This window comes from Giraffa tippelskirchi, chromosome 7 (assembly GCF_054371585.1).
Source record: "Giraffa tippelskirchi isolate mGirTip1 chromosome 7, T2T-mGirTip1v1.2.pri, whole genome shotgun sequence".
Taxonomy (NCBI): Eukaryota; Metazoa; Chordata; class Mammalia; order Artiodactyla; family Giraffidae; genus Giraffa; species Giraffa tippelskirchi.
In genome coordinates this window covers 57,944,267-57,960,244 of record NC_137281.1, presented here as the reverse complement: position 1 = coordinate 57,960,244, position 15,978 = coordinate 57,944,267, and the positions used below count along the sequence as shown (strand labels likewise).

At 40.4% G+C, this 15,978-nt stretch overlaps 1 protein-coding gene and 1 long non-coding RNA gene across 6 annotated transcripts in view; both read right to left on the bottom strand.

The window, feature by feature from the left end:
• LOC145513154 (heterochromatin-stabilizing protein CFDP1) overlaps positions 1-15,978 on the bottom strand; it is a 103,636-nt gene that overhangs the window by 42,223 nt on the left and 45,435 nt on the right. For 2 of the 5 annotated variants that reach the window (XM_081508636.1, XM_081508637.1), the window contains exon 6: positions 303-423. The exons of the other annotated variants lie outside the window; for them this stretch is intronic. In XM_081508636.1, the coding sequence (XP_081364762.1) occupies positions 333-423 (91 nt within the window). In that variant the 3' untranslated portion in view covers positions 303-332. The remainder of the gene's footprint in view (positions 1-302; positions 424-15,978) is intronic. 5 annotated transcript variants of the gene reach the window in all.
• LOC145513163 (uncharacterized) lies at positions 9,483-14,349 on the bottom strand. The gene is made up of 2 exons (XR_014059166.1): positions 14,136-14,349; positions 9,483-12,729 (listed from the first exon to the last, which is right to left on the bottom strand). It is a non-coding gene; the product is annotated as an uncharacterized LOC145513163 (long non-coding RNA).

Here is a 15,978-nt window from a genome sequence, read left to right as displayed (position 1 = left end):
CCTAAATTTTTCAATTGGTATTATACACCTCTCTCTCTGTGTTTTTCCTAAGAAAAATATTTGAACAGGGACTTTCTTGGTGGTTTAGTGGTTAAGAATCTGCCTTCCAATATGCAAATAAATAAAGAAAAAAAAAGAATCCACCTTCCAATGCAAGGGATGTGGGTTCGATCCCTGGATGGGGAAGTAGGGCCCCACATGCCGTGGGACAACTAAGTCCACATGCCACAACTAGAGAAAAGCCCGGGCATCAGGGAGACCCAGCACAGCCAAAAACAAATAAAATCAAAACAAAGAATGACCTGTCATAGTTGGAGGGGTACTTCTCTTCCTCACAAGGATTTCAGTTCTTTGAGAATAGAGACCTTTTCCTTTCTTCTTTCTATTGCCAGCACAACACTTTGCCAAAAGGATTCCTTATGACTAGGTCAAAAAGGTTAAAAAAAGAGAGAAAGGAAAAAAAAAAAAGGCAATTTCACTTAAGAACAAAGGAGCAATTTGCTGTGTGCCTGTCACGAGAATTATATGAGAATTATATCTGCCCGTTTGTGGAGGAGGAAGCTGAGATTAGGGAGGTCACATTCCCGGAAATGGCTGGGGTGGGGTGCAAAGCCCTGGTCTGCCTGACTCCATGCTTGAAGTCATGAAGAGTGTGAGGCTCACAGATGTGGAGGCCTCCCAAATCTAAGACATATCTGCAGGGGAAGTGTCCCCTTGATGGTATAAAAATATTGTGGCCTTGATGGTCTATTAGTTTTGGACAAACACTGTTATCATGCAAGATGTTTACATTAGGGGAAGTTGGGTGGAGGGTACATGGCACTCTCCATTCTGTCTCTGCAACTCTTCCATAAATCTTAAATTTATTTATTCCCTTAAAAGTGGTGGAGAAAATATTGTTGCCTAAATGTAATGGGATATTCTGGATTGAACTCTTATGGGAAAATTGGAATATAATCTAGAATTTGGTTAAGTTTTGTCCTCTTGTTGATATCTTAATTTTGACAAATGTCCCATGGTCATAATTAGGGGAAGCTGGATTAAAAATACATGGGAACTCTCCGTATCATTTAGCAACTTTTCTGAAAGAAACGATTCAAATTGTTCACTATAAAATTATTCTAAAATAAGAGCTTTATTCTTATTAAAAAAGAAAACCCAAAAGCCATTAAATTACGGGAAATAAATATTTTATATACAATTATAATTGCATTTGTAATGAAATAAATATAATTTTATTAAAATAAGGCTAACTTATTAAACCTTAATTCTTTAATAGGTATCTTTTTAACATTCCATTTTACGAAGTAGAAGTAAGCACTCCTGCCAAGAGTGGTGGTCTCTAGGAAAAGCATTTGTACAGCCGAGTTGCAAGCTAAATCTGCTTTTCCAGATAAACTATGGTTACTCATACTTGGATACTTGGCAGATATTTTCTCATTTCTGAAAAATGAACGAAGTTTTTCACTTGAAGGAGAACAACTGACAGTATCTGCTGCCAATGAAAAATTCTGAGATTTAGAATTCTGGAAAATGTGGATCTACCACTGTGAGCTGGACAGCTTCCCAGTACTTAAAGACTTTCTGATGAGATTGGTGGTGATATTAATGAGTGCAACTTGTTAATGAAATCAGTCAATATTAGCTCTGTGCAATCCAGTGAACCAGCATTTTACAAATGCCTAAAATGACTAGTACGTGGTGTTACAAATGATGTGTACTGGTTAAAAAAATTCATTCAAAATGCAAGTGAGACCAAAGATTTTCATGTAATAGTACAAAATGCTTACTGATATGTTTTCAGATTCCACATTACAACTAAGCTTTAAGAAACTACCACTGGAGAACTTTGTGTATTAAATAAAGAAATCCAAGTATCTGAATTCGGTGTGCTGATGAATTAGGTGCTAATGCATAAAGCTACTGTGTGTTTTGTTGAGCTCGTCAATGTTTTGTATTATGTTTTTAAATAGGGAAATAAAGGTGCTGCTTTTTTATGAGGCGAGTTATATGTACTATTCTCTCTATTTGACAGGTTGTGCTGCCTACCGGAGCTTGCCTTCAGCAAAACAGTGAGGAAGGGCAGATCTAGTCACTAGCTCTCGGGGTGCTGGTGGTCCTAAGACAGCCAGTAGCACGGCCCTGAAGACATGTGCTATGCCTGCAATCCTGCTCCTGAGGCTTCCAGGGAAGACCACAGTCACAATGATCCCACAGATCTATGATTGCCAGACTCAGACCTGCTCTTAAGGCTGCTCAGAAGTCCTGGGGAGTGACTCTAGGAAGCTCCCCTTTCCCATTTCCCAGAGACCGTTCCAGCCACCACCACACTCCTTGAAACCCTAACATCATCTCCTCTTTCCTGCTGTAAGTAAGAACAACCAAGCAGGAACCATCTTAACTTCAGGTCTTTCTCCCCATGTGGAGGATCTATGCTCATGTACTCTGAAAAGTGAAAGTGAAAGTGAAGTCGCTCAGTCATGTCCAACTCTTTGCGACCCCATGGACTGTAGCCCACCAGGCTCCTCCGTCCATGGGATTTTCCAGGCAAGAATACTGGAGTGGGGTGCCATTTCCTTCTCCAGGAGATCTTCCCGACCCAGGGATCAAATCTGGGTCTCCCGCATTGTGGAGTCACTGGGGATCTCCACCAGGTGGTTTCAGAGGAGTAAGACAGAGTCCAAATGCAGTGGGAGAAGGCAGGAGCCAGGGGTGTGTGAGGGATACAGCAAGTGAGGGCAGACTTTTGGAGCAACTACAAAGGGAAAAGCTAAAATAGAAGAAGGAGGTGAATCTAAAGAAGTGAGATTGCTGAGGAGGTAGAAAAGGATGGATGGAATTCTCAGCTCAAGGAGTGCGTTATGGAATAGAAGCTACTAGAGTACACAAGCATTAAAATACAGAAAGCTCATTTAACTCACTTCACAAAAGCATTAACAGATGACATATTCCTTCCGTGACTACTGCTGCTGCTGCTAAGTTGCATCAGTCATGTCCGACTCTGTGAGACCCCATAGACAGCAGCCCACCAGGCTCTCCTGTCCCTGGGATTCTCCAGGCAAGACCACTGGAGTGGGTTGCCATTTCCTTCTCCAATGCATGAAAGTGAAAAGTGAAAGTGAAGTCGCTCAGTCATGTCAGACTCTTTTAGACCCCATGGACTGCAGCCCACCAGGATCCTCCGTCCATGGGATTTTCCAGGCAAGAGTACTGGAGTGGGGTGCCATCGCCTTCTCTGCTTCTGTGACTATTTAAAGACAAATTGAGTTAACACTAACACCAATCGTAAATAGACAGAGGGATACTTAACTGCAAGAACTCAAAAAACTCTACTCAGACAAAGTTGTAATGGCAACTAACAAACCAATGAAGACACGGAGTCCTGCTGCTACTGCTGCTGCTAAGTTGCTTCAGTCGTGTCCGACTCTGTGCGACCCCACAGGCGGCAGCCCACCAGGCTCTGCCATCCCTGGGATTCTCTAGGCAAGAATACTGGAGTGGGTTGCCATTTCCTTCTCCAGTGCATGGAATTCTCAGCTCGAGTGCATTAGTTGTGGAATAGAAGCTACTAGAGTACACAAGCATTAAAATACAGAAAGCTCTATGTGTGGTGGTGTGGTGGTGGCTGGAACGGTCTCTGGGAAATGGGAAAGGGGAGCTTCCTAGAGTCACTCCCCAGGACTTCTGAGCAGCCTTAAGAGCAGGTCTGAGTCTGGCAATCATAGATCTGTGGGATCATTGTGACTGTGGTCTTCCCTGAAAGGGAAAAGTGAAAGTGAAGTCGCTCAGTCGTATCCGACTCTTAGCAACCCCATGGGCTGTAGCCTACCCGGCTCCTCCGTCCATGGGATTTTCCAGGCAAGAGTACTGGAGTGGGGTGCCATTGCCTTCTACGGAGTCCTAAACATGGCTAAATATGGGTCACAGGATGGGTCACAGGTGTGACCAGCTGCACCTCATGACATGTCAGTGTGGACAGGGGAGGGCAGAGGGGCCTGGAGAGGCCGGTTGACATGTTAATTGTGATGCATAAAACTGAATCTTACAATGGGAGGGTAAGTGCAGAAGGTACAAATCTTCACCCCCTCGGGGGCTTTATCTGTACTGGTAGTTCATGCTGTGGCCCCCTTGTGATGACTGCTAGGAGCTGGGAGGGCCACACGTGTACTCTAGTAGCTTCTATTCCACAACTAATGCACTCCTTGAGCTGAGAATTCCATCTATCCTTTTCTACCTCCTCAGCAATCTCACTTCTTTAGATACACCTCTTTCTTCTATTTTAGCTTTCCCCTTTGTAGTTGCTCCAGAAGTCTGCCCTCACTTGCTGCACCCCTCACACATCCTGGCTCCTGCCTTCTCTCACTGCATCTGGACTGTCTCACTCCTCCTCTGAAACCACCTGGTGGAGGTCCCCAATGACTTCCTAGTTATAGAAGGCAAAAGAACTTTTTCTCTCTTTTGTTGTAGGTATTGGGGATGTGAGAGTCCTGAATATTTTTACTGCTGGATTGACACCATTATTTAGAGCTAAAAGTTTCAGAAATATAAGGGTCACCTAGAGAGTTCACCCAAAGCAAAGGATAGTAGGAGAGGCACAGAGAAGTTTAAGATGCCTTTCAGTGTTCTACAACTAGAAGTAGCAGACCTGGACTTTGAAGACAAGAAGCTAGGCTCCTGCTGGCTTACCCTCTCACTAAACTGCTATTTCTAGTCTCCTGTATTTTTTTAAATAATGTACTTTGAGGCTTTCCCAGTAAGTACATACTGATCTTAGGGTTTAACAGCTACATTATATTCTATTATATAGATAGACTATATTTCATTAGTCACATATTACCGGGTATTTAGACTCTTTTCAGTTTTGCTATAGCAAAAAAAAAGTTGTAATGCTTTCTTATAGAAAAAAAAACTATCATTAGTCATATTTTGGTGTAGTACCACAGAACAATATCCAAAATGATCTAAATAGCTATTAAAATACTCCTTCCTTAATAAGAAAAATAAGAAAAAAAAAAAATAGAAAAAAAACAGAAAAAACACTCCTTCCTTTTCCAACTATGTATCTGTACAAGACTGGCTTTTTTGCATATAATTCAACCAAAGTAACATATTTTAAAACAGCTTGAATGGAGCAGCAGATCTGCAAACCCAGTTATCTTCTATTAAGATATGCATGTGTGCTTAGTTGTGTCCAGCTTGTTGCAACCCCACGGACTGTAGCCCACCAGGCTCCTCTGTCCATGCAATTTCCCAGCCAAGAATACTGGAGTGGGTTGCCATTTCCTTCTCCAGGGGATCTTCCCAACCTAGTGATCAAACCCATGTCTCTGGCATCTTCTGCATTGGCAGGCGGGTTCTTTTTCACTGCATCACCTGGGAAGCCCATCTTCTATTAAACCAGATGTTAAAGAGAGAAAATCACAGCATGACTCTAATTTTTTTTGGTAAATATAGTTATTTATATTATGTTAACATGTATCGAAGTTCATTATTGTTATCTGAAAATGAATAAATATTTTAAGTTGTTCTCAGTTTTAACTTTTTACATTATAAATGGCAGTTAAACCAACTCAACAATTTTGAAGAATGCTAAGAGGTCCTGAGAACAAAAAGTCTGAGAACTGCCAAGCTGGGTAAAATGCACACAAGCTTCTTTTCTCCAATGCAGGGAAAAAAGCCAGACTCTTATTAACAGAGAATAATTCACACCACCAAATAGCTAAGCTCTGCAGAGGCTGATATGCTATGAAGTGAATCAAGTGTGTTGAAGTTTTAGTCAGTCTGTGCATTTAATTCTGCCCACCTATTCCCCAACTCTAAGCAAAAAAAACAAAAAATACAACAAAACCACCAAATTTCATACCTTGTGTTTGCCAAACCATGAAGCCAGTTTTTTTTTTTTTTTACATGCCTTTGCTACCTTTAAGGAGTTTCTTTGACCATCACCACCTCCATATTATACAAAGGCAAGTGGCTCACCTTCTATCAGATTCTCCCATCTTTTCTCCAGGGATACCAACCCTGAGCACATTTGGAGACATATTCAGGACCGTTAAAAGTAACTGGTTTTGAATTCAGAATAAAAGAATAACTACCTGTGGCCCAACAGGGATGTGGTTCATGATCTCCTTGACCACGGTCAATTTCTCTGAGGGCCAGAGTTTCATAAATACAATCTGAAGTTTTCAATGTTTGTTTACTGTGTTATCCAACCCCACATCCAATACTTTGGCCACCTGATGAGAAGAGCTGACTCATTTGAAAAGACCCTGACGCTGGGAAAGATTGAGGGCAGGAGGAGAAGGGGACAACAGAGGACGAGATGGTTGGATGGCATCACCAACTCAATGGACATGAGTTTGGGTGGGCTTCGGTAGTTGGTGTTGGACAGGGAGGCCTGGCGTGCTGCAGCTCATGGGGTCGCAAAGAGTCGGACACGACTGTACGACTGAACTGAACTGAACCCCACGTTTGCACTGCTAATGGATACACTCCAATGAAAGCTGAAAATGATCCACTGTAAGACTACTTTTCTACTTGGTTGAATCGTGCATACTTTCTATCTTTTTAAATGCTGGTCTCCCAATAGAGCTTGGAATACCTGTCTCGTGACGTACCCACACTTACTTCTTACCAAATCAAATAAAAAATGGCTTCTGGAAGGGTGTCCCTTCTGAAAGTAAATACAAGGGTCCTTATACTACTAAAACAGCTTTATTTCACAGATGTGGCAACTTTGGAGTAGAAGTCAGGGAAGGCTGTAGGTGACTCTAAAGAGAATGATGTATTTAATTAGTCAACCACTGACTGCGTGCTGAATCACATGGCTGGGTAGTGAATAAAGTTCCTTGGAGCCAAAGTAATGGGATAAATTCTAAATTCTGGCCTTAGATGAGTAAGAAAAGCCGTAGGGAAAACAGAGCAGAAAAAAATAAATCTATGGTACTGGCAGATCAAAGAAAGCATAAACCATTTTCCCCTTGAGATCAATTTACACATGTAGAATTATATCTACTTGTTAACTGTATCATAATACAAACAAATAATGTTGTGTGTAAGTGGGGTCCACGTAACTCATATCAGTTACCAAAGCCCATCAGGGCCTGAAGACTACTAGACTATCCTATTCAGATTTAAATAAAATTAGTTCAATCTATCATCTCATGTAGGAAAAAAACACACACCCACCCACTCTCTTCTGGATATTCTTAGAGTCTTTTACTAGCTGCTTTCAGTTTCAATTTTTTTCAGTTGTGTTCGGTTTACAGCCTCTGCTCCGTCACTCGTCTTTAGCACACTGTCTATACACGCGATGTTATGTATATTGGTGCCCCATGATAGATACCAACCAACTCTGCCACCAGTGCAAAGCTGTGGGCCGTACTACACTTTTCCAGAAAGCTTCAGGAAGGGCAGTGGTGTTGGTGTGGAGGAGGGAAACCTCCACCCCAGCACAGTAACTGACTTAAGAGTGGAACAGAGAATTAACCGCCTCTCTTTTTGGGAGTCCGTGGGAACTCTTCACCAGCTAGTTCTTTCTCTGAAGGTCCTACAGTGGTCAAGAATTCTCAGTATATGTGTAATTTTTCTAGGAGGCAGGTCCATAATTTTCCTTAGATTTTCAAAAACCTCAAGATCCAAGAACAGATAAGACATACTTTATATTTAGGTGAAAACATCAAAATGCACTCTAATACTAAACTGTCTCCCCACTAGGTAATTCAATCAGTGATAGGGAAATGCAAATTAAAGCCACAGGAAAAGTTGCATTCTAATAATAAACAAGGACATACCATTTCACACCCACAAAAATGGTAACACTGAAGTCTGCCAATGCCAAGGACTGGAGCAATAGGAACTCTCACTTGCTGCTAGACTGATTCAACCACTTCGTAAACAAACTGAATTACCTTCTTAGGTTAACATTTAAACACATTCTAGACTCAGTCATTCTCAGAGCAGTTTTCAAACTGTTGGTTTTAATCTAATGGATCACGAGTTAATTCAGTGGGTACAACCAGTATTTTAATAAAAGTAAATGGAATAAAATGTTATATTTTTACCTCATTACACACAAATAGTGCATTTTGTCTTATTATATTTCTTCCTATGGGGTCATAGTTAAAAACACTTCCCAAAACAGACCTGGAGAAATATCTACACGTGTGCATAAGGAAATATGGAGGGGAATGTTCAACTTCTTCAGTGTTAAGATGCATTTTGGGCTGTCCTTTCAAATATGCTACTCCTTCCCCAATCTCCTTCCTAAAACCACTCATTAATTCAACAAACATTTATTAAGTGCCTGTTTCTAACATAAATTCTTCTGGGTGCTGCTGATACAGAGGTAAGTAAACCAAGTAAGCTGGGTTCCCACTAGTGGGGCTTATGACCTCAACATGTAAACATACATGGTCCTGAGTACAACGACAATACCCAACCATTACCCAGTGATGAGAACGTTCACAGGTGAAATTCTGGGTTAAAGTCACAGATTCAGGTCCCCATAAATGCCTCCCAGAGTGATATTGCTATCAGTGTTAAGAGTTTGTTACTTTGGGACAAGAAGAGGTCCAGCAGGAACTAAAAATTCCATCTCAAAACAATGTTCGGTCAGATCATTACAAAAACTTAGAAAGGGATAAGGACTAGAAAAGTTCAGAGAATGAAACATTTACAATACACAATAGAACTCCCAGGGCACCTGTAGCCTCCATAAATATACCACGGAAAAAACTCTGAACGCACAGCACGGGCATGTTTTCAACTAGGCTGGGTTCTTTCTGAATTTCTCATGTCAGTTTCCTCTTTGGTTCCTCTGGTTTCCTTGTATTTGTTTTCAGAACTTTTGTTATTTTTTTGCTCTTTTCCTTCTACTATTCTGCAATGTGCAGCTATGGCATGGATTGGAGTGACGTCTAAGAAAAACAAGCAAAAGAGCTTGTCTTGACCAATTCCCATAACTACAGGAAGTTATTTGTATAAGATGAAGAAACCCAGAAAAACCCAGGTATTCAATGAAGCTGTTCTTTCCCAGAGGTCCTTCTGCCACCATCAGACACTTGCTGTTTCCTGGAGTGTGTGATCTACACCAATCAGGTGATGACAGCCAAATGGGACAGCGCTGGGTCACCATTACATTCTCCTGTTTCTACCTGTCTGACCTACAGGCTTTAAGGCAAAAATGTCCTTTGCAGCAAAAAAGAAATCTCTCTATGATGGCTTTGCGTAGTCTGTGGTGCAGCATCCTACTCTGGGTAGAGAGGTGGGGCCAGGCTGCAGCTCTAGGAGTGCTGATGCCAACACTGTGCTGAAAGATCAATAAAGTGGAAATTAAAACACAGCTTTCCAATTTTTTCAAGAGTCAACCTCCTGCCTTCCTTCTAGGAAAAGCATCCCTATGTCCTGGATAATCTTGGACAAGCCCAACTTTTTTACTTTACCCTTTAATGTATAACTATATTTGACTTATTATTTTTAAATTTTTATTTATTTATTCGCTGCACAGGGTCTCAGTTGTGGCATGCGGAATCTTATTTGCAGCATGTGGGATATAGTTTGCCAACCAGGAATCAAACCTGGGCCCATGCATTGGGAGCATGGAGTCTTAGCCACTGGACCACCAGGGAGGACCTCCTTATTATTATTATTTTCAAAAATTTTGGCAAAGGCATTTATTTAGGGCAAAAAACCCACAAAGCTTATTTCACATAGCATAATGCCTTTAGGACCGTCCATGCTATTGACTTATTTTTTAATACCACTGTATGACTTTTCTGGTAAATAAAACTACAGATGAAAAAAATTTTGTTGCAGCAGGTGTGCTGATTTCTGGTTTATAAAATACACTCACCATAGCTCCAAAAAAAGCGTGGCATGATCTGCAACACAAGCTATGAGCTGAGGTACCTTCCAGAAGCATACACGCTGCTCTTCATTCCTATACTTATGAAGCAAACCTAAGTGAAAGATCTGTTCACGGATGGGAAAAGAATGACTTTACTATGAAAATATAGTTCACTGTGTGCTCTTCTACTAATGACTATAAATCTTCTGCTCCACAGGGTTGTTTTGTACAGAAGAAAGAATAAAGCTTTTTAGAAACAGTGATATTACATGGAACCTGAGGCAAAGGAGTGGACCTCAGTGGCTACAGTAAGAGAATCAGCTCTTGTTACTACGGCAGTGGCAGATCTTATAGCAATGGAGGATCTCGTGAGCAAAGTGCTGGCTCTGAAATCCGCCTGCCTGCCTCCGATGACCTGCAGTGAATGAGCTGAGAACACGAAAAGGACCACCACAGGGGAACAGATGAAACGTCTGGCCACCTTCATCCAGGAATGGAGAGGTTTGGTGTGATGCTCTTTACCTCAGCATTACAGTCAGGTTTGGCCTTTTTTTAAAATGTTCATTTTATTGAGAGAAAAACACAAATCAAAGAATGAGATGGAGAAGGAAATCTTTAAAATAGCAAAATGGCTTCATGCATCAAAGTATGAGCACAACCCATTCTGTGGGTTCCTCTCGTGACACTCACCTTCCAAATTGCTTACTAAATATTTATTGCTCATCTAATACACAATCTATGGAGAGCCTGAACAAATGCAGGAAGCTTTTTACCCACAAAGAAATGGTGTTTGGGCAGGATATTTGTATTCTGGCAACGGTCCAAAACTGCTTAGCACTGACAAATGGGAAACTGATGTGAGTTTCCCATAGATCCTCATTCATTTGTTTAATAAATGTTCGCTGACAAACCATTATGAACCAAGGACTAGACTGAGAAGAGTGAACAGATCTAATTTGTGCCCTCAGGGAGTTAACCATCTAGTGAGGGAGAAGAAAGGTGAAAAAATAAAATAGACAACAAAATCTATGTACTTACAAGTTGAGGTAAGCACTACAAAAGAAAAGAATCAGGGACTATGAGAGAGAAAGACAGTGGGAACCGAATTTAGATTGAAGAGGTGTCACCTGAGGTTCTTCTCCCCTCTAAATGTAAGTATCTAAAATAAAATAATTTTTGAAAATCTATTACTTTAAGCACCTTTCTGCCAGAAGAAAAGATAAGGGCTTTATTAAATCATTTACATTTTTAAAATGGTAATTAATGTACAAGGCAGAAAATTCAAATTGAAAATATGCCTTCCTTCCCTCTCTTATCTTCTAGTTAACAAATTCTGGCTCCTCTGAGACTAATATTATTATTAGTTGCTTGAGTATCTTTCTAGAGATAATACTAAACCAAAATGTAAGACAAGGCCATTCCTCTGATTTTTGTTTTGGAAAATATATTTATTTTTCATAAAAATGCTACTTTTACTAACATGTAATGAGTTTATTCTGGAGAAAGGAATGGCTAGCCACTCCAGTACTCTTGCCTAGAGAATTCCATGGACAGAGGAACCTGGCAGTCTATAGTCGAGTCACAAGAGCTGTACACGACTTAACAACTGACACTTTCACTTTCAACGAGTTTATTACTACCTGAATAATTTCTTAGCTTTAATTTTTAATACAGGAACAGATATCAAAAGCTCTTTGGGGTTCTCAGTAATTTGTATGCATGTAAAGAAGTCCTAAGACCAAACAGTTTGAGAACCACTAATCTAGGCATTTATAAATGTCCATCAGGACTTCCCTGGTGGTCCAGTGACCAAGAATCTGCCTTCCACTGCAGGGGATGCAGGTTTGAGCCCTGGTTGAGGACCGAAGATCCCACATGCTGTTGCTGCAAAGAGAGGCCTGTGTCACAACAAGCGAGGCCCGCGTGTACTGCAACGAAGACTCCGAGTAGTCAAAATAAATTTCTTTAAAAATGCACGTCAAGTGTTCATTTTTAACCCTACTAAACCCTGGTCCATCTACTGCATTATTTTGGTAAAGGTTTTAGAGTATGTTTTGAGTAGATTGGCAACAAGATGGAAACCAAGTTACTTACCTGTAGCTACCATATGCTCTGGATTATCTGGTCTTCAACAAACACATCACAAATTTCACCATGGTGACTGGCTAGTTGTTTTCCTACAGTACGCTAAACGTTTATGTATTAGTAGGTGGAATTACTCAAAGCCCAAAAGAGTTTCCAGAAAGTAATTATATATATATGATAGCTGAAGCTGAATGGCAAAGTTAAACATATACTTGTGGTGGGAGAGTAATGAGAGAAGCTATTTTTAAAATCGAATAACGTAGTAATAGTGGAGTAGATTTTATGGACTAACCCTCTCACAATCAGATAACAATGATAAACTGGATAAAACTGGAAAAACAAGTATTTAAAGGCACTAAAGAGCAACCAAAACCAGGCAGAAAACTGGAATGGAGTCAATCACCAGAAAAAGGGACCCAGCTGAAAAAGCCCAGTTACATACAAAGCTTTGGCTGCAGGCAAGCGCCAATAACTGTGGCACGGAGTGGCTACAACTCAAGTTGAAAACTGCATTTTCATGGCAGATCTGCCCAAGTCAAAAGGCCATGATAATACTCTACCTACTTCCGAAGAGGGCTTCCCGGGTGGCTCAGCTGGTAAAGAATCTGCCTGCAATGCGGGAGACCCCAGTTTGATTCCTGAGTAGGGAAGTTCCCCTGGAGAAGGGATAGGCTACCCACTCAGTATTCTCAGGTTTCCCAGGTGGCTCAGATGGTAGAGAATCCACCTGGAATGTGGGAGACCTGGATTCGATATCTGGGTTTGGAAGATCACCTGGAGGAGGGCATGGCAACCCACTCCAGTATTCTTTCCTGGAGAATCCCCATGGACAAAGAAGCCTGGCGAGCTATGGGGTTGCAAAGTCTGACAAGACTGTGTGACTAAACACACACACACACACACACACACACACAAGCACGCACGCATGTACGTGCACACACTTCCAAAGAAGAAGCCAGCAGTAATATTCATGACAGTATTTTCTTCCCTCTATTATAAATAGAAAGATGTATATGTTTTTTTATGTCTGTTCATGAATAACTCAATACTGGGCAGGAGGCACACCCGAAAGTTCAAGACTGCACCCAGGAGTGCTCACTAGCCTCGACAAAGTGTCAACTGACTGCCAAAGGATCCAGATCAGTGGAACTTTCCAGTTCTCTAAGGAAACAATAGACAGTTGCCTACAAAATGGTTCCAGTATCCAATCAAACTGGAAATTAAAAAGACTCAGCCCAGGTTCAGAGCAACAAATATCTTCTTCATGAAAGAGTCAACAGAAAATCTAACAGAAGTACTCTAGCTGTGCCTCAATCCAGGGTTTAAGGTTTGGAAATCATTCTACTTCTTAAACTGCTTGCAAAGTTCATCCAACTTTTCCTTCCAGGTTTTCTTTTACAGGGGGAAAAAAATCATCATATTTTAACACAAGAAAGTGCTAACTTTTCTTCCTGCACCTCTGTAACCCATAAATTTAAAAGAATACACACACACACACACACACACACACTCTTCAAAAGCCCGTTGTAAATCCTAAATAAGCCAGAACATGTGTCAGGGAAGGGGAAAGTAAAAGTATCAGCAAGGGAACATTTAGCTACAAAATTCTAAAGGCAAACTGCTACCTGAAAAAGGAAATTAACTTTATCAACCTTAAGATAAAGTTCATGATCCTGTTGTTTCAAAGGAATTCCCAGGCCTGGAGTCAGATCATAGACTCAATTCCAGTTCAGGAACCAAAACAATCCTGGCCTGGAGAAAGAGCGGTGAGGAACCGCCCGACACACCTCTGCTGCAGCAGCTGCTCCCATCTGTCCACTTCCCTCTAAAAGCTACTTCAAGGGCTGGATTTATCAGTTACATATGCTAATTGAAAAAGATGCACATTTCCCAGGCCACAATCATGGAAATAACATGCTGGCCCATTTCAACACTCACAAACAGATGTTAAACTGACCAAAGTATGTTTAAATAATCTCATCTCACTCATTCTTGTTAATGCTTACAGGCGAGCTCTCTTGCAGGACTTTCCTACTACAAAATGACTGGCCATATACTATGCATGCATGCTTAGTCACTCAGTCATGTCCAACTCTTCGCGACCCTATGGACTGTAGCCCGCCAGGCTCCTCTGTCCACGGGATTCTCCAGGCAAGAATCCTGGAGTGGGTTGCCATTCCCGTTTCCAGGGGATCATCCCAACCCTGGATCAAACCCAGGTGTCTTGCATTGGAACCTGGGTCTCTCGCTTTACCACTGAGCCACTAAGGAAGCCTGGCCATTTACTATAAATTTTAGATTTTAGAACTATTAGGAAAGATGTTTTGCTTAGAGGAAAAGGAAAATAATTAGAAAGAGGAGAGTTTTTCAAAAGAACTTTTACACAGTGAGCATTAAAAAATCCCTTAAGCTCAGGCACAGAATACTGGCTTCTTTTCGTTTGTGACCCTCTATCCAGCCTAAACTTGCTGTGTAACTGGTCATGTGTAACAACTGATCACGAACAAAAGAGAGGCAGTTTGAACTCCAGCAGGAAAAATACACTATATTTAAAGGGTCTGCTCCTCCTAAGACTGTTTTGATTAGAGTTATGAAACCATTTTGTCCTTGACAAGGGAACCTTCATTTCCTCTGCACAATTCACCCATTCTGGCTGTAATAACCACTTCTATTTGAGAAGAAAACTGTTTTTATCAGATTTCTAAATATGAACAAGCCTCTAAAAACACGCTGTTTATCAGAAAGCAAAACAGTAAATAAACTAAATGTCTCTAGAGGGAAATGGTTTTATAAATTATAGAACATTCAAAATAGAACACCATGCAGCCACTAAGAGAAATATCAAATAATCTATATGCACAACACGATATGTGTTAGTGTGTATATTTTTGTATTTTTAAGCAAAAATGACAAATTTCAGGAAAACAGGCTTGGATGACTCCATGTAACTAAAACCAACTGTTACATATGAAAAAAAATCCCAAGCACAGATAAGTATATAAAGATCACTAAATGCTTAGGAAAAGGTCTAGAACAGAGCTGTTCAATTGAAATATAATGGAAACCACAAATAAGAGTCACAAATATATTTAAAAACTTTATAGTATCCATATTAAAGAATGTAAAGGTGAAGTAAATTTTAATTATCTATTGTATTTAACCCAATATATTAAAAATGTTACCACTTCAATAATGAAATGGATACAAAAACTGAGATAGTTTGCTTATTTTTTTCTAACTGTTCAAAATTTAGTGCATATTTTACACTTACAACACATCTCAAATTAGAGTAGTCACATTTTAATGCTCAGCATTAAATGCTTAGCATCAAATATGCTTAATGAGGACTGTACTGAACAGAGGAGGTCTAGAAAAAGAAACATCAAATTATTAACTTTCATTTTGTTTTCTACATCTTTCTGCACTGTTTGAACTTTTTAAGCAACAATTTAAATTGTTTTTACTTTCATGATACTTAAAAAAGTGACTGTTTAAATATAAAAATAATCAAACAGATTAAAAAAACCTAAACACACACACCAGAATGATGAGGGAAAGAAAGGAGAAACCATCTCAACCTTAGGATAGGGAAACTTCTTAGGAAACAAAAAGCACTAACCATTAAAAAAAAAAAAAAGATAAATAAACTGAACTTGAACAAAATTTAAAATTTCTGCTCGTCAGAACATACCACAGGACTTCTGGTGGTCCAGTGGTTAAGAATCTGCCTGCCAATGAAGGGGACACGGGTTCAGTCTCTGGTCCAGGAAGATTCCACATGCTGTAGGCAACTAAGCCTGTGTACCACAACTACTGAGGCCAAGCGCTACTGAAGCCTGCAAGCTCAAAAGCCTGCGCTCTGCAACAAGAGAAGCCACCACAATGAGAAACCCACACATACAACTAGAGAGAAGCCCCTACTCGCCACAACTAGAGAAAAAGCCCTCGTAAAGCAAAGACCCAGCACAACCAAAAATAAATAAATGAATTAAAAAAAAACACACACACAACATAATGGCCAAGTGGTAAAGAACCCACCTGCCAAT